Here is a 23,560-nt window from a genome sequence, read left to right as displayed (position 1 = left end):
TTTCATTCAACATGTTTTAATCAGAGCAAAGATCTCTAAACAAAGCAGCATTATATGCAGCTAATGCAATCGGGAGCAGCCGTGCTATTTCTAGCTATCGCCGACAGTTATATCACGACAAAATTACATTAGGACCGCAAATGAGAGCACCACTCAAATAATCGCTCCATTTTAGTACTCACATCAACAATACATCGAATTTTCCATGCCATGAGCTGTTCAATACGATTTCGAATTTGAATATCGTATATCTGAAAACATGGTTAAAATTTTATTTTTCCACTTGTGTGTTGTGATTTGTTTGTTTGTAGTAAACGGAGATAAAACTATAGGTAAGTTTTATTGTATAGATTTTCTTTTCAAAGAAAATTTCTGATTTTCGGATTAAAGAGAAAAAAACGTGTTACAACAGTTGAATTTTGCTTTTTATGGCATAGCGTGTCCTTTATTGTCTACAAACAAACATTTATTATTGATGTACAAATTACTTATTTAAAAATAATATTATTCTGCTTCTCTCAAATAGTAGAACTATTTTATAATGGTTAGGTCACAGTCTAGATAAGCTTATCTAGAAAAGGCATCTTTAGAGGTCGAAGCAGAAAAACGAATATCGATTGATTTAAATATTTTTTTATTACTTTTATAGGTGCAGTTTTTGATGATGGCGAGTTTTTGCAAGAAGCAGCTTTTAATGTCGCTGTCAATACAGCCTCCGAAGGTCATGAGAATCCATTTGTTGCTAAAGTGAGTCGCACTTCTCCTGGAGATCTGATAGAAGCAGAGGATGCAGTTTGTTCTCTTTTTGAGGTAAGTACATACAGGGTAGCCGTTAGGAATAAAGACATTATGTGTAAAAGAGTTAACAGACCCAACAATCTTGAAAAGACTGAAAGGCCACGTTCAGCCGAGGTACTGATGATCTTGATGCGATTATGATTAATCACTGACAAAAATCGTGTATTTGTTTTACTTTTTATTTGAAATATTTCTTTGTTTATTTTGAAGCTTTATAATAAGGACATGTCTGTTTGTGAGTGGTAATCTCTTGGATATAGAGGCGTGAATGAATTTGAACAGTTTGAACGAATTATTGGTAGTTTTTTTTTTTTTTTTTTTTACGGGACAAATTACACTGATTGAGTTAGCCTCGAAGTAAGTTCGAAACTTGTATTACGAGATACTAACTCAACGATACTATATTTTATAATAAATACTTATATAGATAAACATCCAAGACCCAGGCCAATTAGAGTAAGTTCGTTTCTCATCATGCCCTGGCCGGGATTCGAACCCAGGACCTCCGGTGTCACAGACAAGCGCACTACCGCTGCGCCACAGAGGCCGTCAAAGTAGTAGTAGTAGTTGATTCATATAAAATAAGTAATATAGTAAGTACATATAAAACTGTTCACAGAACGCTATATTTGGGGTTTTTGGACCGAGGAGTAAACATTTAATAGAACATGTACAGAATATTGTTGATTATTTGGAAGTACCACATATTGTTGTGGCACCAGTGGAATCGCAAACAAGAAATTGGTCAATAGTCAATTTATATCCATATCATGTTGCATATTCACAGGTAAAATATATCTACAAATATACTCACGTTCATCCGAAGTTACTAAAAATGTAACTTCGTTTCATTTGTTTTTAATGATATCTTCAGGTTTTCAAAGACATTATCGAGATCAAAGATTGGGCAGAATTCACGATAATATATGAAGGCACGGAACTTTTACCGTTTCTAGTTAATATACTGACAATGCAAGATTTGGAATCACGGGACCGTGTTGTGATAAACGTAGTTCAACTGCCAGAAGGAGACGAGTTTAGGTAACTAAGTGATTTTGATCTAGGTAACAACGTTTATCTTTCAATTTATAATTTTTATACCTTCTTTACTATTTTCAGACCACAGCTCAAAACGATTAAGGCATCTGGGTCATTGAATTACCTTGTATTTTGCACAAATGCTAAAATGCCAGAGTTTCTCCAACAAGCTCAACAAGTCGGAATAATGTCTGATGTTCATAGTTATATAATTATGAATCCTGATTTTCAAATTTTTGATACTGAAAGTTTTAAACATGGTGGATCAAATATTACAGGTAAGGTTTTTTAACGTACATCAAGTTGTATATTAAAATTTTTAACCAAATTTTAAGTGAATAAAAATATGAAAAAAAAAATATTATTAACGGAGTGTGTATGTTTTTCATTGAGCCTGATACCTTTTTACTTAAGTAATTTCAGGTACTTTTTATCAGAACATTAATACATGAAAAAATATTTTGTAACATTTTGTATTACCCTTAATCCGATTGTTTTAAGCCAGAGCAGTATACATACATACATACATATATCTACCGAACAGCTTGGAAGCAGTTTTAAAAACATTATTTATATAACCGACAAATTTAAAAAACATTTTCAGGTGTCCGGTTTTTTGATTTAAGCACAGAAGAAATTCAAAGTTTCATAAAAGTAGTCAACGGAAAGGTATCAGATATCTCCGATGGTAAAATCAAGAATGCCATTAATGACAACGGACTGCCTCTTGAGATCGCATTGCTTTATGATTCTGTCATTTTATTCGCTGCTGCCGTCGACGCAATGGGAATTGAAGAAGGTGCTAATGTTACTTGTGATGCTGATGATAGTTGGAACTATGGGTCCACTGTAGTGAATATGATGAAATCTGTAAGTGTATCACTTATGTATTTATGCTGGTTTCTTTTAAATGTTATGCTTACTACATATTTCTTTTCTTTGTTGGATTCTTCTTGTAGGTGATGGGCTAGCAACCTGTCACTATTTGAATCTCAATTCTACCATGAAGCCATACAGCTGAACTTTCAGACTTTTCAAGACTGTCGCCTCTGTCTACCGCTCAAGAAATATAGTTGTGATTATATGTACGTATATACGTATGTACCTACTACAAATTAACTTTATTCATGTCCCATTCGGCTTAATCTGTATATATAGTTTTAAGATAAGTTAGTGATTTTCAATGCAAGTATAATAATGGTAATGATTTTATTTCAGTTGGAAATCGATGGTCTTACAGGTCTTGTGAAGTTTGATGAAGATGGTTTTAGATCAGATTTTGAACTCGACATTATGGAACTACAAAGTCATGGATTTGAAAAGGTAAGTCAATCCCGTATTTGATCACCCAGGTGAGCAAAGTGGAATAAACCAGTATTTCAAATATAAAAGAAATAGCCATAGTAAGTTGAATTACTTAAGATTTGGAATTCTGATATATTTTAAATTGAGCTGTCAAACTTTGTTTTAAGGTTGCAACGTGGACTACAGAAGATGGCTATGAGAACAGAAGAATTATCATACCACCAGTAGAACTAGAAGGTTCTGATTCAATGAAAGGGAAACATTTTAACATACTTACTGCCTTGGTAAGACTACCTGACGTAAAGTAATTTAAGATCATATAAAAAATAAATATATAATACTATTAAAAATAGTTTGTAATGGTAGGTTTATAGCTTGGTTAGACAGCTCTCATATCATTTAGGTAGGTAATTGATGTTGCTTTCCTAAGGAAGTCGTGGTGAAACATAAATTAAAACGACCACTTCTGATACAAGATATTAACTAAAAATAAAACGTTTATGATATTAAATTCAACATAGCAGTTAAAGTTATATTACTTATTGTTTATACAGTTTGAGCGAGAAGGCGGGTTCTCGGAGCTACAAACAGCCAACGATTCACTCGAGGGCTATAAAAGCTAATAGTTTCTGTAATTACAGAGTGCTCCTTATGGGATGCTGAAAGAATCTTCAAATAAACTAGAAGGAAACGATCGGTATGAAGGTTTTGGAATCGAATTGATTGAAGAACTGGCCAAAATGAATGAATTTAACTACACGTTTGATATACAGGAGGATGGTGTTTATGGCTCTTATGACGCTAAAACAGGGGAGTGGACAGGCATGATGCAAAAAATCATGGATGGGGTAAGATTTTATATTTAAAGCAATATGACACCTAGACACACACATTTATCAGTTACAAGTTGGGCACAACCAATAGTCACAAGATTCATTAGCCACGTTAGCTGGATCGTATGATGATGGAATTGTCATTCAGAGATTTATAACTTAATCTTCGTTACTATAATTATATACTCTAATTAGTTACGTAGAAAATGTAAATTTGGAATTTTATTACCTATTAAAATAAATGAGAGTAAGATTAGGCTTATCTTAAATGTATATTCAGTACAAGCAGTATTTGACATTTTAATGCTAAATTATATGCATAATATTTAACATTTATTTATTTTAATAGTGAACATAAGTAACTTCTTTTGTTTTAGAGAGCCGATTTTGCCATCACCGATTTGACGATAACTTCTGCTCGACAGAAAGCAGTAGATTTCACTAGTCCCTTTATGAACTTGGGTATCACAATATTATACAAGAAACCAACAAAGCAACCACCAGATTTGTTTTCATTTATATCGCCATTTTCTCTAGAGGTGAGATAAAAAGATTGAGGGATTTCCTAAAAGAAAATTAGACCAGTTAGACTTCACAGAAGGAAATTTATAAAGATACGAGTTTTCTTTTTTTCTCGTTTTTTACTATAATTAGTAATATTAAATAAACGTTCCTGTTAAGTGAGGTTCTATATAATTTGTATACTAAGAAGATCAATAGGAAAACGTACTCATAATATTTCAGGTGTGGCAATACCTAGCGGGAGCTTATGTTGGTGTTTCAGTACTGTTGTTCGTCCTGGGCAGAATGGCCCCGGATGAATGGCAGAATCCCTATCCATGCATCGAAGAACCAGAGACTTTGGACAATCAGTTTTCCATGGCGAATTCCTTTTGGTTCACGCTAGGCAGTGTTCTAACTCAAGGCTCTGAAATAGCTCCAATGTAAGTAAAGTTCAGTAAATCAGTATATATGTATATATAATGTTCAGTATAAAAGTAGTATATAAAGGTATCAAATGGATTAGGTGAGCCTCAAAATAAATTCGAGACTTGTGTTACAGCATATTTGACAAATACTTTATGATACTTTATGCAACATACAAACTTAGGCACATATCACGCCTGTATACCCTACGGGGTTGACAGACCCAACAGCCTCGGAAAGATTGAAAGCCTGTGTTCAGCTATATGGCTTGATGATGAAATTAACATTAAAATAGTAACAGGCTAACCCATTATCTGAAAGATTTATAAGCTTTTCGCTTTATGTTAAATTTAGATAAACTTCATTTTTTATATAGCTACATCCGATTACTACATATAATTCGTTTTTCAGTGAGGATGATAAAGCAAAAGAAGTATGCAGAAATCGCAGCAAGTAGAAATATATCTCTGTTTATGCCTATTTTGCCGGAAAAGACGGGTGTTGGATGTATTTTGATTATTATTTCCTTACAGAGCTGTTTCCACCCGAATGGCTGGTAGTATGTGGTGGTTCTTCACGTTGATCATGGTATCGTCGTACACTGCTAATCTTGCCGCTTTTTTGACTGTCGAGTCTAAATTCTACGCCATCAAAAGTGTATCAGACTTGGCCAATAATCCGTATTCGATCACTTATGGAGCTAAGAAGGGCGGTGCGACGTTGAGTTTTTTCAAGGTAGGTTTGACAAAATATTAAGAGTGTACCATGATAGAGTCAAGTCAAGACTGTAAAAAATCTCTTGCAAAATAGTGTGTTGAAAAAGTCTCAGTGGAATATTTAGTGTCATTTGGTGGTCTGTGCCATATCTATATCTATACATCTATACATATAATAAAATAGTAAAAATATTTTGTCTGTACATTTTGTATTTTTGACTGTAATGGATAGAGGGACACTTAGAATGAATAATAGAAAGCAAAAATATTTTTACTGAATTTCTTGTCTGTCTGTATGTATGATCACGATTATCTCCGAAAATACTGAACCGATTTACTTCAAACTTTCACCAGTTGCTTTGCTTTAACTCAGAAGAACATTTAAAGTTTGTTTCATCAAAATCGGTTCACTAAAAAAAAAGTTATCGACATTTGAATGAACTCAAGGCATGAGTTTGCCTGCAAATAAGTTACGAAATTTAAAATTCAAAGTCATTTATCATTATACGACAGCATTATACCTATAACATATAAATATAAGTGAAAGGCGATTAAGGAATAGGCTAACAAACTTGGGATTATTTTTTAGGCGATGGGCAAGCAACCTATCACTATTTGAATCTCAATTCTATAATTAAGCCAAATTGCTGAACGTGGCCATTCAGTCTTTTCAAACCTGTTGGCTCTGTCTACCCCGCAAGGGATAAAGACGTGACCATATGTTTGTAGTCTACTTTAATTTCGACACCACCGCAACGGCCTCGATGGTCCAGTGGTTAGCGAGTGAGACTGGGAAGTTGGCGGACCAAGTTCGAGTCCCAACAAAAACAAGATATTGTTTTTTATTAATAATATTTTTTTTGTGTTGTTTGAGTATTTTATTTTAAAAAACCGAAAATCAAAATACTACATATAAACGGTAAAAATGTTTTGTCTGTACATTTAATATTTTGACTGAAACGGATAGATTTTTTTGTCTGTCTGTATCTGACTGTATGATTAAGATTCAACTCGAACTTTACGCGGACGAAGTCGCATGAAACAGCTAGTTGAACATAAAATGTTAAAACCTATTGAACATAAAATGTTAAAACCTTCTCTACAGATACCATATTGACTTACTATTGGCACATAATTTTTTTGTTGACTACAGCAAGAAGTAAGTGTGCAAATAAAGTGCTATTTATTTATTACAACCCAGTAATTATTTTAGCATTTTAGGCTTTAAGCTCCACATTCTACATAACCATACAACTTCCAGTAACCGAACACACGGGCAAATGGTAATTACGTAAAAGAAAACTGGACTTTTATCTTTTTCAGGAATCTGACAATCTCCTTTACCAGAAAATGTTTAATTACATGGAGGAACATCCCGAACTAATGCCTGCTACCAACGATGCTGGTCTTGAAAGGTTAGTGTTATTCTCTGTTAAATAAAGAAATTGTACATACATATATGGTCAAGTCTTTATCCTTGTGGGGTAGACAAGGCAGAGCCAACAGTCTTAAAAAGATTAAAAGACCTCGTTCAGCTGTATGTTGTGATTTAAATAGTGACAGGTTGCTAGCCCGTCATCTACAAGAAGAATCCCAAGTTTATTAGCCCTTTCCTTCGTCGCCTTTTACGACATCCATTAGAAGATATGGAGTACCTATTCTAAAGTGCTGGGAACCACACGACAAGAATTTGTAACCTACATACTACTACTGCTATAATAATAATGCGTATTGGGACTGGCACTTTAGACATCGGCATAATATAAAGGTGTTACGTGTCGTCGTCTTATATCTCATACAATAGGCACTTCATTTCCACTTACGGTTGTAAATATAATTGTCTCTTTGATATTATTTCTAATGTTCCAGAGTAAAGTCGGACGATGAAAATTACGCGTTTCTCATGGAATCCACATCAATAGAATACATGGTGGAGAGGAACTGTGACGTCGCACAGGTTGGAGGTCTACTGGATAGTAAAGGATATGGAATTGCTATGAAAAAAAGTAGGCACTTTTTGAAATCACACAATATTTTTTTCTGTCAATGTTTTCATTTTATCTTCTAGAAAGAAACAGTTAATAAAAAATTTTTGATTGATCTTATATGATCGGTCAACTTACGATGGATATAGAGGTATAAACCTACTGTAATGATAAGCTTTTATGTCTATTTGTTTTAATTTTTTAGACTCTTCTTACCGTCAACCAATGAGTGAATCAATACTGCAGCTTCAAGAGGAAGGGAAATTGACGAGAATGAAGGATAAATGGTGGAAAGAAAAAAGAGGGGGTGGTGCATGTGCGGTATGTGATACGAAAACAAAATAAATTTTTCAAAAACCTTCGTTCTTAAAAAAACCTTTGCTAATATATGGGGGACAACAATACAAACAAATTAGGAACAAATAAGAAAACAATAGGCACTAAAGAAATACACAGTACTAACTATGATTTAATATTATCTTTATTACATTATATAAATATTCGACGAATATATCAAACGAGAATTCTGTATGCCATTTTATTAGTTTTACACGTATACAAAATTACCGCTTCCTAACAAAGGAATCTTCGTTGAAAGCCTTCCAAATGCGTCAGATCTTAATGGACCCTTTCAAATTAATCAGCGTTTTATCAGCGATGAACTAGCAGCAAATTGTCATTCCTACGCCATAAATCTTAATCGAATCGACCCAAATTCGTAATTTATAGTAATCTCGCTATATTGTTGTCAACACTTTTACCCAAATTCACCTAGCTTTTGTGGCGCAGCTGAAGTGTGAATGAGATACAAACCCCGGGTTCGAATACCGGCCACGGCATGATGAAAAATTAACTTTTTGTGATTGGTCTGGGCCTTGAATGTGTACATATATATTTTTTCAAAAGCTTTTATCAAAAAAGTATAAAATAGTTAACAAAATTTCCTGTAACACAAATATACAAGTTTTGGTTTTGGGGTACCTAGTTTTATCCCATGCGTATTTATTTATCTGACTTACCAAAGATGCGTTGTGCAATAGAGATAATAATACCAAGATACACTTGGTCAACACCTCATCTTATGCTTGACGTGAATAAATGAATTAATTATTCCTTAGTAAAATGTAAGTATACCTAGTTATTTTGCACAAATTGTAGGATGACGACGCCGGTAGTGGTGACGCTCAGCCATTGGTTTTGGCTAATGTGGGCGGAGTGTTCATCGTGCTAGTCGCAGGTTCTGCTTTGGCTATCGTATGCGCTTTCCTCGAAATGATGGTCGATGTATGGACTATATCACGTAAATACCAGGTATGTGCTTAGTTAACAAACTTAGTGATGTTGATTGTGTTGGTTGAACAGAACCTTTCACACAATAGATTGCTGCTGAAGTAATTTTCTCACTCTCAAATTAGTTTCCCTTCACAATTTCTATTTCTTTTCATCAAAATTTTATTATGAGCAAATGTGTTAGTGAGTTCTATAATCATGTTTGTTTCATAACAAGTGCTCATGGTATTAGTAATTAAATACACAGATTAAAACAGTTTTAAAACTAGTTCTGTTAATATAGCATTTTTTTTATCCCTATATAATTCACCTAAAACTTGGAGTTCCAATGAATCCTGATTAATGTTTGTACCTTCTCGTTTGCCAGACCTGCATGAGAGAGTGTTCCCCTGCAAATCTAGTAACTACGAGATAAATACTTCATTGGTAAGGATCAGAGTAACTATTAATGTTCTATAAACTACTCTATTAAAAACAAAACTATTGAAATATTTTCTTTCAATGTAGAGTACTTATACATTTGTTTTAATTTGCTAGAAAAGAATGACGCAACTAAATAGTTAAACGTTTTACAACACTGGCATTTCTCAAAACAATAAATCGTTTACAGGTGACATTTAAAGACGAGTTAATTGCCGAGTTGAAGTTTATTTTCACTACTACAGGAGACGTTAAGCCTGTTCGTCACCGTGAGCCCTCGGGCAGTGGTTCTGGTGGTTCTAAAAATGATGAAAAGGAAATCCTTGGTGATCCCGAAACCCAAGATGTTGACCCTGAGTCACCAGACAATGAAGACCTCCTTGATGTGGGTTATGACCCAGCTCCTACACCCAGGTCAGAGAGGTCAACCCATTCGCATCACACTCTACACAGTAGAAGACAAAGCAATGCCGTACAAATGGCTAGAATGAGAAAGTTTAGCAACCGTAGTGGTCGATTATAATATTGGTCTGATCATTGATATTGTACTTTCGCTTTTATATTCACATGTGAATTAAAATATGGATTTAATAATCAATGTGTAAGAATTCTCTGTAATTCGCGCTGTATGATTATTTCATAAAGATTCAGTGACTTATCCATGAAGAGGTAACAAACAAATAACTGGCAAATTTATAATTTACTAGCGACTCACCTCAGTTTTGCACGGGTAGCGTTCATACAATCAAACCTTCCACTTGAATCACTCTATGTATAAAAAACTGCACACTGCATATATATATATGTAAATTGCAAAATTAAGTATTAAGAGAAGTCGGTTCCCATGTCTGTCCCTATCTCTGTATGTATGTATGCTGTCTGTATGTTAGATCTTTAAAACTACCAACGGATATTGATGCAGTTTTTTTTATACATAGAGTGATTCAAGTATATATATATATATATTTATTTATTATTTATAATAGATATCTATTGATTCTTTAAATACATAAAAATAGGCACAGTGTGAGAAAATAGTAGTAACTTATTAGAAAAAAAGCTGGAGTCCAGTACAACTGTGTACCGACTTTTTAAAGAAAATCTCTAAAGCATGCAATGAGGAATTTAATGAAGACTTCATGGAAAATGAAATGCTTTGATACTTAGCACACCCACGCTCTTTGGATGAAAATGGATACTATTTATAAACAGTAGTAGCTAGACTACTTATTTTTTATTGAGTCGCCCACTGTATAGAAATATAAAATACAGTTGCAATAAATCAAAATATTATTTTTTATATTCACTAAATCCCAAAAAAAATATTTTATTTATGAAATATATCTGAGCTCGAATGAAGATAGTTATGAAAGTGAATAATAGAAAAGTGGAAATATGCAAGGACCGTGGCAAGTGGAAAGATTTAGTCTCTGCTGACGCCTCCGAGAAATAGGCATGATTTTTTTATGTATGTAAAATTCACTTCGCCTTTTAATCTGATTCATGTTACCTAATTTTAAACAAAGATTGCAGTTGACATCACACTATGGTGAGAGACAAGTGAAGGTGTGTAATATTGCTTATATCTAAAGAGTATCCACAACGTAAACTAGTAAGTAAAAACTTTTTTTTTAACTTTGCAATCAATTCAACTCAAGCATACACTGCAGACACATATCAAGTTCATAACACGAGTCCCTTAATTAGCGGGCGGTGAGAAATGTGCTCCTGTCACCGCCCGATGTGTCCAGAGTGAGGAGGGTGGACCTTTGATTGAGTGGGAATCTTGAGGTCATTTCTTTGGGAATTGCCTAGACGAGGTCAAAGAGACGGTCCATTGACTCCATTGTGATTTAGATGGTTGACTATTGTGGGGTATTATTGCATTTTTAGACTTAAGGGTTAGCTTTGAGAGTATATTAGAGTAGGTTAGGTATAAGCTTGTAGTTAGTAATGAAGCAGAAATGAGAAGTAATGTTAAAAATCTGATTGATTTTTTATATAAGAAAACAAAAAAAAATAATGAAAATTATAAGATATTTTTTACATAAAAGCACCTCTCCGTGCATATATTCACAATACGTAAATAAAGACAATATTAATGTACGCGGGAATTGAACTTTAACTCTTCGAAATCATCAATATATTCTGTGAAAATATGAATGTTCCTTTGATTAATATTTTTATAGAACTTTTTATCTCCACGATGAACGTACATTAGCCACTGTTCAATGCTGCTATGATTTTGATATATGCCACCATTATTTCATCGTCGCGGGATCAGGATGACTGCGATCACCGCTCCCATTAGCCGAACATATAGCTGGAAAACTTGTAAATTGCTCATACATCTGAGATACATAAAACCTATATTCCTGTTTGTTATTGCATAATAGTTTTATACTTATTATTTCGTTAGTTTAATAAACTAACGCAAAATTTTACAACACTTTACTACTTTATTGTAATTAACAATAAAAAAAAAAATTACCTCGAACTAAGCTAAAAGTTGCGGAGGAGAGCTGCTTTGTCTAAAAACCTAATACAGGATTGTCTGTGATTCAATGTTTAACATATCACTATCAAAACTACTAGACCTCGGAAGCTAAGCTAAAGTTTGGCATAAGTATATATAACTTAGTGAGTTTATAAGAAATAATAAAATAATAATAATATCTCTAAATTCCCAATGGAACAAGAATAATGCGGGCGGAGGATCTAGTGATTTATAAATATGTTTTAACAGACATCTACACTATTGATACAGAGTGAAATATTAGAGTTTGTAATTTGACAAGTCTTCTGTAAGTAAGTATAGCAAGTTTAACTATTAGTATTATTTACACAGACCCAGCAGAAATTGACGGACTTAAGCTCATTTCATACAGACTTGAACCATTATGTACACGCACCTTTTAGTCTAATGAATTGGATTCAGAAAAACTTTAATAAATTTTGCTCTCCTAATACATAACACTCCTTATTTAAAAAAAAGTCAAATGAATTGTTTTTATTGTTAGGAGAATAATGGACGCTATATGAGCTTCAATTTTTCTCGCTCTTTGTATAATAATCGTAAATAATTCCTTGAAGTGATCACATAAAGCGGAAGAACAGGACATTATTCAAGTAAGCTCTAAGAATATCTGAGAAGGTTTTTCTAACAATAAATTAAGTGGCTTGGTAAGAATGTAATATTATTTATTTATTAAATTATAAATATATTATTATATTTCACCATAAATTACATTGACAAATAGAACAGTTGCAATAAAGCATATTTTAAGAGAAAAATAAGCATATCAGCAGTTTGCATAAAAATACACATTACCTACAGAGATCATAACACCACCAACAAATATAAAACAAAACATAAATTTTCAAAATGCCTTGCACAATCACGAATAGAATTCAACCAATAACAATAAAAAAAATACGAGTATTATTTAATTTGTATATAATCTTATTTTATTTTTTTTCACTTAATACTGTCGTCGCTTAGCAAAAGCGATACTCAAAGGCGAGAGGGAGTGGCGAGAATGATGTGAGCTCGAATGCGAAGTAGCGGTTCTTCGAGAGGACAATGACCTCCCGGATTTGATGGAGCGAAGGGACCGAACCTCGTCCTTGCCCTCAGCCTCTTGTTCAGCGAGAACTTCAGCGCTGCCGTCATTGGTCTTTGGAGAACGCTTCACAGGTTTCACGTCACCGCTGAATTTCAGCGCGAATTTTAGTTCTTCAACTAGTTCGTATCTGAACGTTGTCTGTGGAAAATAAAATGAGAAATCCTTTATATGTACATACTTTATAAAGTGTCACATCTATCTGTCTATTACGCTCTCATAGCACATGTGCTGAATCTATTGGAATTTTTTTAATACTTACTCGTATATTTAGTCAATATCAGAGATCAAACATAAGCTACTATTTCCTAGTAATTTCTTAGCCCCTGGAAATATCTATTAGCAAGTAATAATGTATGCGATGACTTTAGGTGAAGCCTAAACCAGAAAAGACCTGGTTAATTAGTGTATTTTTTCTAATTCTCAAGCTATGGGGTCAAGTATTTTTATAAAGTTCCTATCAAAGATAACAATAACCTCAAGATATCTTACACTATATTTGACAGATCTCTTGAAAACTCCCCAGAGCATATCCAGGATAGATATAAGGAGGCCGATGAGGCTGCCGACGCCGAGCACCACGAACGCACCCAACATGTTCTTCATGCCTAACTGCTTTTGCTCCTCGTCTCTTTTTTCCTAAAATTTTATTAAAATTTATTTCTTGCCGTGCGGTTCCCGGCACCAATACAAAAAAGAATAGGACCACCATTCTTTTCATTTATATTCCATCTCTTTCCCATGGATGTCGTAAAAGGCGAATAAGGGATAGGCTCACATAGGATTCTTTTTTTAGGCAATGGGCTAGCAACCGGTCACTATTTGAATCTCAATTCTATCATTTAGCCAAATAGCTGAACGTGGCTATTCAGTCTTTTCAAGACTGTTGGCTCTGTCTACCCCGCAAGGGATAAAGACATTCAATCACGCCTGTTCCAGGTAGGGACAACATAATAACGGATAACGCAGCAACAACTTTTTTTCCACTTGCTACAATCCCTGCATACTTCTTTCGCTTCAAGGATTACTCCATCGTTCATCATTTTCAAATACTATTCCACAGTATACCCGTGGATGTCGTAAAAGGCGACTAAGAAAAAGCTAATAAACTTGGGATTCTTCTTGTAGGCGATGGGGTCATTTTTGTAACTTTAGGAAGAAATAATATAAAGAACAAACACGTATTTAATAAAAAAATAAATATTTTCGTACGTACACCACATTTTCCTCCTCCTCTTCTTTCTTTCCACCAAAGATCTTTTAACTTCTGGATGATACCCTGTTCCTTTAGCTGCAGCAGGGCTTCATCAATGTGCTTCTTGTATGGAGAATCTGTATTAAAAACATACATGTAACAACTTCTCTTTTAATTGCCATAGTTTACAGTCAATTGGTTCTATGTAAAAGATATTTTTTTTTAATTTTGCATAATATTAACCTGTGTGCTGTGCTTTACTTTCAGTTAATGAACCAAAAAATATACTTTCATTACGGCTATTTTTTTTTAAATAAATAGACACATAAGTAAAATTACTTTTCTTCAATCCAATCCCGTAGCTCTTGGAGTCTAATAAACCGCCGACTTGAAGTAAATCGCAGTGTCTCTCTTTGTAATATTCTATTGATGTTGATTCCATGAAAAAAGCCCAGGAGGAATTTTCAGTCCTGAAAATTATTGTATAGTTATGTACTTAATTTTAAAAATGAGTTCGTTAATTTACGGATTGATAGACAACATTAATGCTACAAATCATTTTTTTATTATATTACATTAAGTCTTTTTTTTATTGTACATATCCTACTAATACTATAAATGCGAAAGTTTGTATGTCAGTCCATACTGACATACAAACTTTCGCATTTATAGTATTAGTAGGAACAAACATCCATATGATTGTTACTCTTTCACGCAAAAACTACTGAACCGATTACGATGAAATTTGGTATGTAGGTAGTTGAAGACCCAGAATAACATATGGGCTACTTTTTATCCCCGAGTTCGGAAATACATACATAATACATACATAGTAAATACAATAAAACTAAAGAGGTACTCAAATTGACATATGGAAATCTTTAAAAACAAATGCAGCATTATTTTTGATTGACACTTTATCAAACTGAAATTAAATATACCGGTAATTTAATGAATCTTACAGTGATCGCTTATACGCACATGTCTACACCTAAGTCATTGTTCTCTAACAGCCAACCTTTAGAATTCATCTTCTGAAACATCTTCTGGTACGTTGGATTTGTTGCTTTCTGAAAAAAAAGAAATTGCAGACCCACTTCAGATATATATATATATATATATATTTAATTACTCATATTGAGTTAGCCTCGAAGTAAGTTCGAGGCTTGTGTTACGAGATACTAACTCAACGATATTTTATAATAATCTAGCGACCCGCCCCGGCTTCGCACGGGTGCAAAATTATAAATGTTATGTTATTATACATAAAAACCTTCCTCTTGAATCACTCTACCTGTTACAATTAATATTAAAGATTTAAGCATACAGACAAACATACTAAAATAGCGACTTTGTTTTATACTATGTAGTGATACTTATATAGATAAATATCCAAGACCCAGGCCAATCAGAAAAAGTTGTTTTCTCATTCTGCCTTGGCCGGAATTCGAACCCGGGACCTCCGGTGTCACAGACAAGCGTAATACCGCTGCGCCGCAGAGACCGTCACACTAGCGATAAATTGATTTTCGTAGATTTTTTGTCAATTAAAGAAATCATATATTACTACTATAGTTTTTCTGGTGGTTTCTAATCTTATTTTAAGTTTCTGAGTGTAATAACTATAATATAAATAAGATAAAAACAAATTATTATTATAGAATGTTGTTAAGCAAGAATGTGAGTAAATTAAATGTATTAAGAATGAGATATGATTTAGGTTGTTACAAATTACCTCAAAAAATTGTCTGGTAGATCCCTTCTTTTTGGCTCCATACGGAATATTCTGACGGTCGTATAGTTCTTGTACGGTTTCAAAAGGCATCACATTTTTCTCGACAGTCAAGAACGCCACCAGAGTACCGACGTATGATGCCACCATGATCATCGTAAAGAACCACCATATACTTGTGATCATACGTGGGGCTAAAGCGCTGAAAATTTATTTTAATTATTAAGGAGTGACTCGATGACATATTCTTGAAGGTATCTAGTATGTGGTGCAAGGTGTTCAATAAAAAAAAATTGTTTTTTTTTTTTATTTATATGAAAAATTTTGCCGATTTAAAAACGATCTTGTAACCACTGATTCATACATGAAGTTATTTGTAGTAGGCAGAAATACAAATAAAATAATATTTTTTTCATTTAATTACCGTATTTTGATAAAATTCAAAAAGATAAAACAAATGAGAATTTTAATCTTAAAACTTACATTGGAGCTATTTCTGTTCCTTGTTGCATGACAGAACCAATAATAAGCCAGACAGAATTGGCGAAACTGAACTGGTTGGTCAATTCCTCTGGTTGTTCGACGCATGGGTTTATATTCTGCCACTCTCGGTGGGAAATTCGACCCACAAATATCATGATAACGCCTAGACCCAATTGAATTAGTAACATGTAGTACCAAACCTTAAACAAAAACATTGATAGCATTTTTGATCCTTGCTTTTGATTATGCTTTGTCGAAATAACATTAATAGTTCTTGTGTTTATGCGTTACAAATAAAAATACAAACCTCCTGTCAAATATTGTTTATTTAAGAAGTTTACCTCTTTTGAAAATACAGCCATGAATGAGAACATTTCCGGAGGTTGTTTGCTTGGCTGCTTGTACAGAATGCCGATGCCCAAGGTCATGAAAGGAGTCGAAAAGTCAATTCCAGTTTGTCGCTCTGCTGTTATAGTCAGATCACAAATGGCGAGATCTGCTTTCTAAAACGTTAAAAACATTAATAAGACGTACAGTTAAAAGAAGCCATTTGTCGTCTTCATTACAGCATTGAAAAAAAAATTATCTTCTCGCTTCTCATCTTAAGGCCTTTATTTAAAGAAGCTTATTCTTGAAAAACGGCTTATATATTTTTTTAAGTTCTTTAATGATATTAATAACCACCAAATCACAAAATTCTTTGGTACAGTTGTTTAATCGAACCAATACCTCCTCTATAATCTGTAGTGACATTCCAGTCCATCCCTTAACTTTGTCGTATGATCCGTAGTCTGATTCTTCATCAAATTCGTAATTGAAGCCTAATTTTTCAGAAAGTTTGTCAATAAGGTCGATAGCAAAACCTTCATATCGATCATTTCCATCCAATTGAGATGTTGACTTTTTAATGTAAGCATAAGGTTTTGTCTGGAATTAAAAAAGTTGGTAAATAAATCGAAAAAATCTAAACACTTTTTAACTAAAATACAATACGTTGAAAACTGGCTTCAGTGAAACAAAGCGATTGAGATATAGATATCAAATAATGATTGTAGTTTTCTCTGCTAGGTTAGGTAGGTCTCATTTGACATTTATTGTTAATAACAATCCCTTATAATTGAAGTTTTAAGGAATTACTTTTATTGTCGATACTCACCAAAGCAATCAGAACTCTTAGCGTCTTGTTTTTTAAAACAGATTCTTGACCTATTTCAGAGGTAGGCATAAAAGGTCTATCCATTACTAAGGACTTTGAAGTACACGCTCCGATCTGAAAAAAATATCCCAGTTGCATGGTTATAATTAGAAACTCTTAACAACCTAATGAAATTATACTTATCAATCTATGTATGTTAAACTAATGTCTTAAATTCTATGGTATCTAGGCAATCTTATTAAAATTTTAATATACCAATACCTAAGTAAGATATTATGTTTTTTTTTATAAATTTTTAAAATAAGTTGCTTAATAATAATCATTTTACAATAAATATGTAGCTTTACCGTTTGGTTGCCAGCAGAAGTCAACTCCAGTATATCAAATTTGACATCAGTTCTCTGTCCATATCCATCGAACGCTAACGTTCTAGTGAGACCTTCAATTTTGTTCTGCAAATTAAAATGCATCAAGAAATATTTTCACAGTAAGACCAGCACAGGTGCGGCTTTTGTGGTTTGTGGATGGAATTAGCAATCTCGGATCTGAGATTGTAGATATTGTGCCTTTTTCACCAACCATACCGTCAAATCAGGTTATCAATGAGTACAATATCCAAACATTTCAACAAATTGACAATTGTTATCGATCCCATAAAGTAGACTATATTACCAGAATACGGCGGAAGTGACTACTGGTAAGCGTATGCGTATGCTTCATAAAATAAAAAAATAAATAAAATCTGTATAAAATCGTGAGTTGATGGCACTCATCATTACCTTTCGCAGATGCTGGTAGAGCCTATCATTAGTATTTCCCACAGGTAGTTCTTGGGAGAACTATTAAGGGCATATCGTAATCGAAGAAGTGCTACTGCCCATTCTTCATACATACATACATAAAATCACGCCTCTTTCCCGGAGGGGTAGGCAGAGACTACCTCTTTCCACTTGCCACGATCTCTGCATACTTCCTTCGCTTCATCCGCATTCATAACTCTCTTCATGCAAGCTCGGCGGTTTCGGGTACTCTTGACCTGACCCTTTACCAGGACGTCCTTAATTTGATCAAGATACGTTCGTCTAGGTCTTCCCACTCCGACCTTTCCCTCCACACTCTCCTTGTAAATCTGCTTAGTCAACTTGCTTTCATTCATCATTTACTTTTATAAACATTATATATCTTCAAGATTTTTAACGACAGAAAAAACACTACATCTCATAAAAGCATAATATCATCACCGCAGTGGGAAAATAATCAGCAATAAAATAAAATTAATTTCCCGCTTATCTTCAAGGGAATGCGGCAAATTTCCATTGGACTCGTACTTATTCACTCCTTTAAAAGATAATGACAGAATATATTACTGGTCAAGTAAACAACTAATAAAATAAAAGATTATGACCACTTACGGTTCTCATAAAATTCAGTAAAGAAGATCCATGTTCCCAAGCCACTGAATTATCACAGCTTAGTTTGCTAGAAGTAACATTGAGTTTTTTCAAAGACGCGTTAAAAACAAGTATGGCATCGTGGATTAACAATACGTTAGTTTTAATTTCTTCAGGTTTTGCTTCATTTCCTGTATTATTGTTCAAGCTATCCGTAAATTCCCAAAGCACTTCGTTGGACACTAGTTCCAATAATCTAAAACCTAAAACACAATGTTTACTTAAAATATTTACTTTGAATCAGGATAAAATATAATCGTAAAATATGGCGGACCCCGGGCCCCGAAATACTTCTGCGGAGGGTCCAACCGGGAACATGCAGAGATGAGAGGGAGAGAGGATTAAATATAATCCTTGCAAAATTCTAAAGGGTCATCATTGAAGTGATGTATTGTGCAATATTAGGTTCTCCTTCAACTCATACACTTATATGCAATATTATGTGAAAGATTATAGTTATAATTTTAATTCAAAAATAGGGTTATAAGAGTACGAGATTTAGTTAACTAGTTGTTCATACCGAAGCCACCAACAAAAGAGCTATACGAAAAATCAAAATTATTTAATTTAACACAAATTTATCGATACAATACATGTAATCTGATCAAAAAAATTATCTCTAATACTACAAAATCCAACTTACAACTAAACACAAGAAAAGACACGCACAATTTTCGAGCAAAAAATAAACTCAACCTTATAATACAGCGAACAAACTACGGAAAAAACACAATAATTTTTGAGGGAGCACAACTATATAACAAGTTACCAAATGAGCTGAGAACTTGTAGTAGTCTTAATATATTTAAAAAGAAACTCAAGCTATACATCGCGACCAGTACTTAATTTTTAATTTATGCATGTGATTATTTTTTAGTTACCTACCTGTTATCTCATTTTAAGTGAATGTATATTCTTATGAGAAATAAAGTTCTTTAAACCTAAGCACTTACCAGTCATGTTAACCCCGCCGTATCTGTATCGGCTCAGGTCCACGGTAAATAAGTCTGGTGTCGTGATGATGTACGAGTGCTCGTCTGCCATGAGCCCGACTTGCTGTGCGTGCTTCAAAAGCTGCTCCAAGTGCCTCGATGGACAATCCACTACAAAGTTCTTGTAGCCATTTTCTTTTGCATTTATGAGAACATCCCTGAAATCAAAAGCAGACTGAAGTAAGTCAAATTGTTGTAGCGAGGTTAACGGTCTTTTATTATGGTTTCTATACATAGATTCTCTAGATCTTAGAGTTTGGAGTAAACAGATATTCTGACTATAGAAACTCTAGACCTTAGAGTTTGGAGTCAATAGAGCAAAGAAGTGTTTAAAAATTGATCTTTTTCAACTGATAACAATTATATCTTACCGATAATCATTTCCTCCAAGTTCCCGTACGCTGACTGTAAACGTGTCACTGTGGTTACCCATCATCATCAGATTGGCCATACTCATCAAACTATGGCCTTTCACATACAACAACGTAAAGTTGTTCCAGTCTTTTATTTTCACCATTTCTTCTAAAACCTGTAAACCAAATTATTTTGAATTACATAGTACGATAAGCTTTCTATGTACCTTCTCGTTATCTGAAGTAGATGGTGGATGAGGTCTAGAATAGTGACTACAGACTGCGTAAGGTTTTCAAAAACATGACGAATAAACTTCGTGATAATGAAATTTATAGCAGTTGCAAACAGATGACATTAGAAAGACATTATTTGCGGGCTGCTTTTGACTGAGAGTTAAAGACAAAATTAGCGAATTTAAGATATAATCGTAGTAGTTAGCCGTAGTTAAAATATAATAATATGTGTAACAACTAAATGTTAAAACAAATAATGTATTCCTGATATGGATTTATTTTGTGGTTTAAATACAAACCATATTGTAACTTTCAGGACTAGGGTACAAGTTCAACATAAACCAGCTCTTTGAGTACCAGTCATTGTGTTGTACCACCACGTGAGGCAGCTCCAGTATATCGCATAGAGCTTGAATGCTCTCACTGGCCCGCCCTCCGATTCCGTCTATAATCCCTACCACACCTTCCTGAAAATTAGAAAAATAATTCCTTAAACAAAGGTGAACAAATAGCAGAAAATACATTTACTGTAAGTATAATGTAGAGGTAAAATTATATTGCCCGAGCTATGACGGCATCTAGCATCATAATATACATATGTAGTGTCATAAACATCACATGTTTGAATATCATATTTTTCTCTTCTTACCTCCGCTAGTTCGCATACATAGTTCGTAACTTGCAGAATACCGCCTCTCCGTGACACTTCCTTTATAGAGTATTCAAAGTTATACTTTTCAGCGCTTACGGCAAATGCTGCTTTCATGTCCATCGCGTCTTCATAAAGTATTCCTCCTACGAATATTATTTGAAGAAATAAGTTTTGAAATCGTAGCAAGTGAAAAATGTAGTCATACATACTCCTTAAGACGGAATAACTTTTAAAATTTTAAAACATATTATTAACTTCACAAGAAAATGATAAATGAGTTTATCTGATAATTGTTCCTGAACTTTACACACAACACTCAGCATGGCACATGTTACAAAGTTCGGACAGAGGAATCTAACTTACAGGTAAACCAATATCTTCGTGTCCTGTCAATCGTAAGAAAATTCCCGTACTTGTTTGTTAGTGCATACCTCTAATGTTTATACTAAAAGTCAAATAAATACAAAACCGTCTTACCTATTTTTTGGATATCATCCATCGCAACACAATTTACTAACGCAACTAACACCAAAACTAGCAATTTCATTTTTGAGTCCAAACTTCGATCACATGTCTACTTGCTCATCACAAACTTCCTCAAACTCCTTACTATTTTAACAGGCGATAAACGTTAATTAGCTTTCATTACCGGCGTTGTAATTATCTGGTTTATAATGTTTTAAACCGTAGTAAACGTCCAGACTTGCTCTGTTTAGATTAGAGATAGGATTGCGATGGCGGCGCGCGCGCGACACACGCTTCAGAAATAATCCCGACCTATATTTAGGACGAGTTTTCCTCAAAACGACATACCTACTTTGAAATATCGTCTGTCTCGCCGCTGTCTCGGTAGACGAAGGAGTGGTAGTGTGGAAACACGGACAAAAAATTATGTCCATTTTTTGTACACTTATTGGGAATTTTCCAGGAAGAAAAGTAGCCTAAGTAGCCTACTCTTCGGCACAGATTTTTGAGTTTATTCATAACAAAAAAAAAATAACATAATATTAGACTATTAGTATAGTATAGTAGGGATGACTTTTATTTAGAGGGTTTAAGTTCACGTGTGTCCTTAAAATATGACCCATTGGAAATTTCCAATAGAAATAAAGCGCAATAAAAATTTTACGAGCCGCATTTCGTAAGATTTGTTTACGATGGATGGAGTGCATCAATTATTTAACATTTATTTTATGAACTTCCCGGCCTTCATTTAAAAGAACGCTCCAGAATTTTAAATAGTCACTTGATGACTTTATCGCGTGGAAAAGGAAAGGTACGTCATGTAACTAAAACTCATGATTAAAATCAGTATATGTACTTAAATTGTTTGTACTACGAATACCAACCTTATGCAGAGAAGCTGTATTTATTAAAAAAAAAAAGAATTATTTGTATTTATAGCAGAGGCGTGACATACATAATGCATATAATTACGTTTTACACCTTGCGGGACAGACAGAACCAACGATCTTGAATAGACTGAAAGACCACGTATGGCTAAGCGATCGAATATAAATTCAAATAGTGAGTGGTTGCTAGAAGCCTACAAGAAGAATCCGAAGTTGATTAGCCTTACCCTTAGTCGCCTTTTACGACATCCACGGGAAAGGTATGCAGTGATCATTCTATAACACATTCAATAACAGGATAGTAAAACCTAAAAATATAATAAAAGACAACACAATTAATTGCTTTCAATAAAGCCTTCATTTCGATGTATTTGTTATTTTTATCCATTAGCACAGTAAACATCAAGAGACGATGACATTTTAGTATCTATTTATCCGTATCTAAAAAGAAATAGAAAGAATATAACAAAAATAAACAAACCAAGGCACTTCGGATACATCCCAATTTCTTTTTGAAATATATTCAATGAGCTGTCAAAAAAGGCAATTCAGAGGGGTGAGGATCCATAATATTAAACCAATTTTAGATCACAGGAATGACTTATTGATAGAAGTTAGTACGAAAAAATTAAACGTTGCTATTTCAGAATGAGCCTTTAACATATTAAAAAAAGTAAATCAACTGAAAATCGTAGACATAATGACTTTACGGAAGTAACTCTTACTCCTCCCAAAGCGGATAATTCGTTCGTCGATATTTTTCTGTTTCAGGCGGAGCCGGGGCGTCTGTCTGTACATTAATTTAAATAGTTAAAAAAACTACGGTATCGCGAACAGCAGCTGTCCGTTAGCACATTTATAATTGTGTAACCACACAATTTGGCGGAGTAATAACAGTGTTGCCAGCACCAACTGTCTGCCAATCTACTGGGTGATCAGAGTCCGTAATTAGAGCACTTCTGTATATGCCACATTGAGATAATTAAAGTTGCAAATTTAACGAATATTTAATATCCAATTCCATT

General features: G+C 33.9%; 2 protein-coding genes across 2 annotated transcripts; one reads left to right on the top strand and one right to left on the bottom strand.

Moving 5' to 3' along the window:
* Positions 1-224: 224 nt before the first annotated feature.
* LOC106134951 (glutamate receptor ionotropic, kainate 2-like) lies at positions 225-9,835 on the top strand. The gene is made up of 17 exons (XM_013335106.2): positions 225-332; positions 650-810; positions 1,418-1,585; positions 1,673-1,839; positions 1,918-2,114; positions 2,441-2,706; positions 3,055-3,159; positions 3,309-3,425; positions 3,783-3,989; positions 4,352-4,513; positions 4,719-4,918; positions 5,435-5,636; positions 6,941-7,032; positions 7,487-7,623; positions 7,808-7,923; positions 8,761-8,913; positions 9,503-9,835. The coding sequence occupies exons 1-17, from the start codon at positions 260-262 to the stop codon at positions 9,833-9,835; spliced, it is 2,856 nt and encodes a 951-aa protein (XP_013190560.2). The 5' UTR covers positions 225-259.
* Positions 9,836-12,559: 2,724 nt separating this feature from the next.
* Positions 12,560-22,022, bottom strand: LOC106135762 (glutamate receptor ionotropic, kainate 3). The gene is made up of 17 exons (XM_013336142.2): positions 21,661-22,022; positions 21,181-21,326; positions 20,831-20,998; positions 20,316-20,473; positions 19,906-20,102; positions 18,914-19,155; positions 17,849-17,953; positions 17,502-17,615; positions 17,075-17,272; positions 16,687-16,848; positions 16,346-16,545; positions 15,866-16,064; positions 15,112-15,200; positions 14,470-14,600; positions 14,152-14,267; positions 13,428-13,574; positions 12,560-13,076 (listed from the first exon to the last, which is right to left on the bottom strand). Exons 1-17 carry the CDS (start codon positions 21,728-21,730, stop codon positions 12,795-12,797), a joined length of 2,724 nt encoding a protein of 907 aa, XP_013191596.2. The 5' UTR covers positions 21,731-22,022; the 3' UTR covers positions 12,560-12,794.
* Between the last annotated feature and the right edge of the window lie 1,538 nt (positions 22,023-23,560).

The sequence above is a fragment of the Amyelois transitella genome, chromosome 8 (genome assembly GCF_032362555.1).
Source record: "Amyelois transitella isolate CPQ chromosome 8, ilAmyTran1.1, whole genome shotgun sequence".
Taxonomy (NCBI): domain Eukaryota; kingdom Metazoa; phylum Arthropoda; class Insecta; order Lepidoptera; family Pyralidae; genus Amyelois; species Amyelois transitella.
Note: the sequence above shows the minus strand (reverse complement) of the source record. Positions and strands in the feature narration are given on the sequence as shown.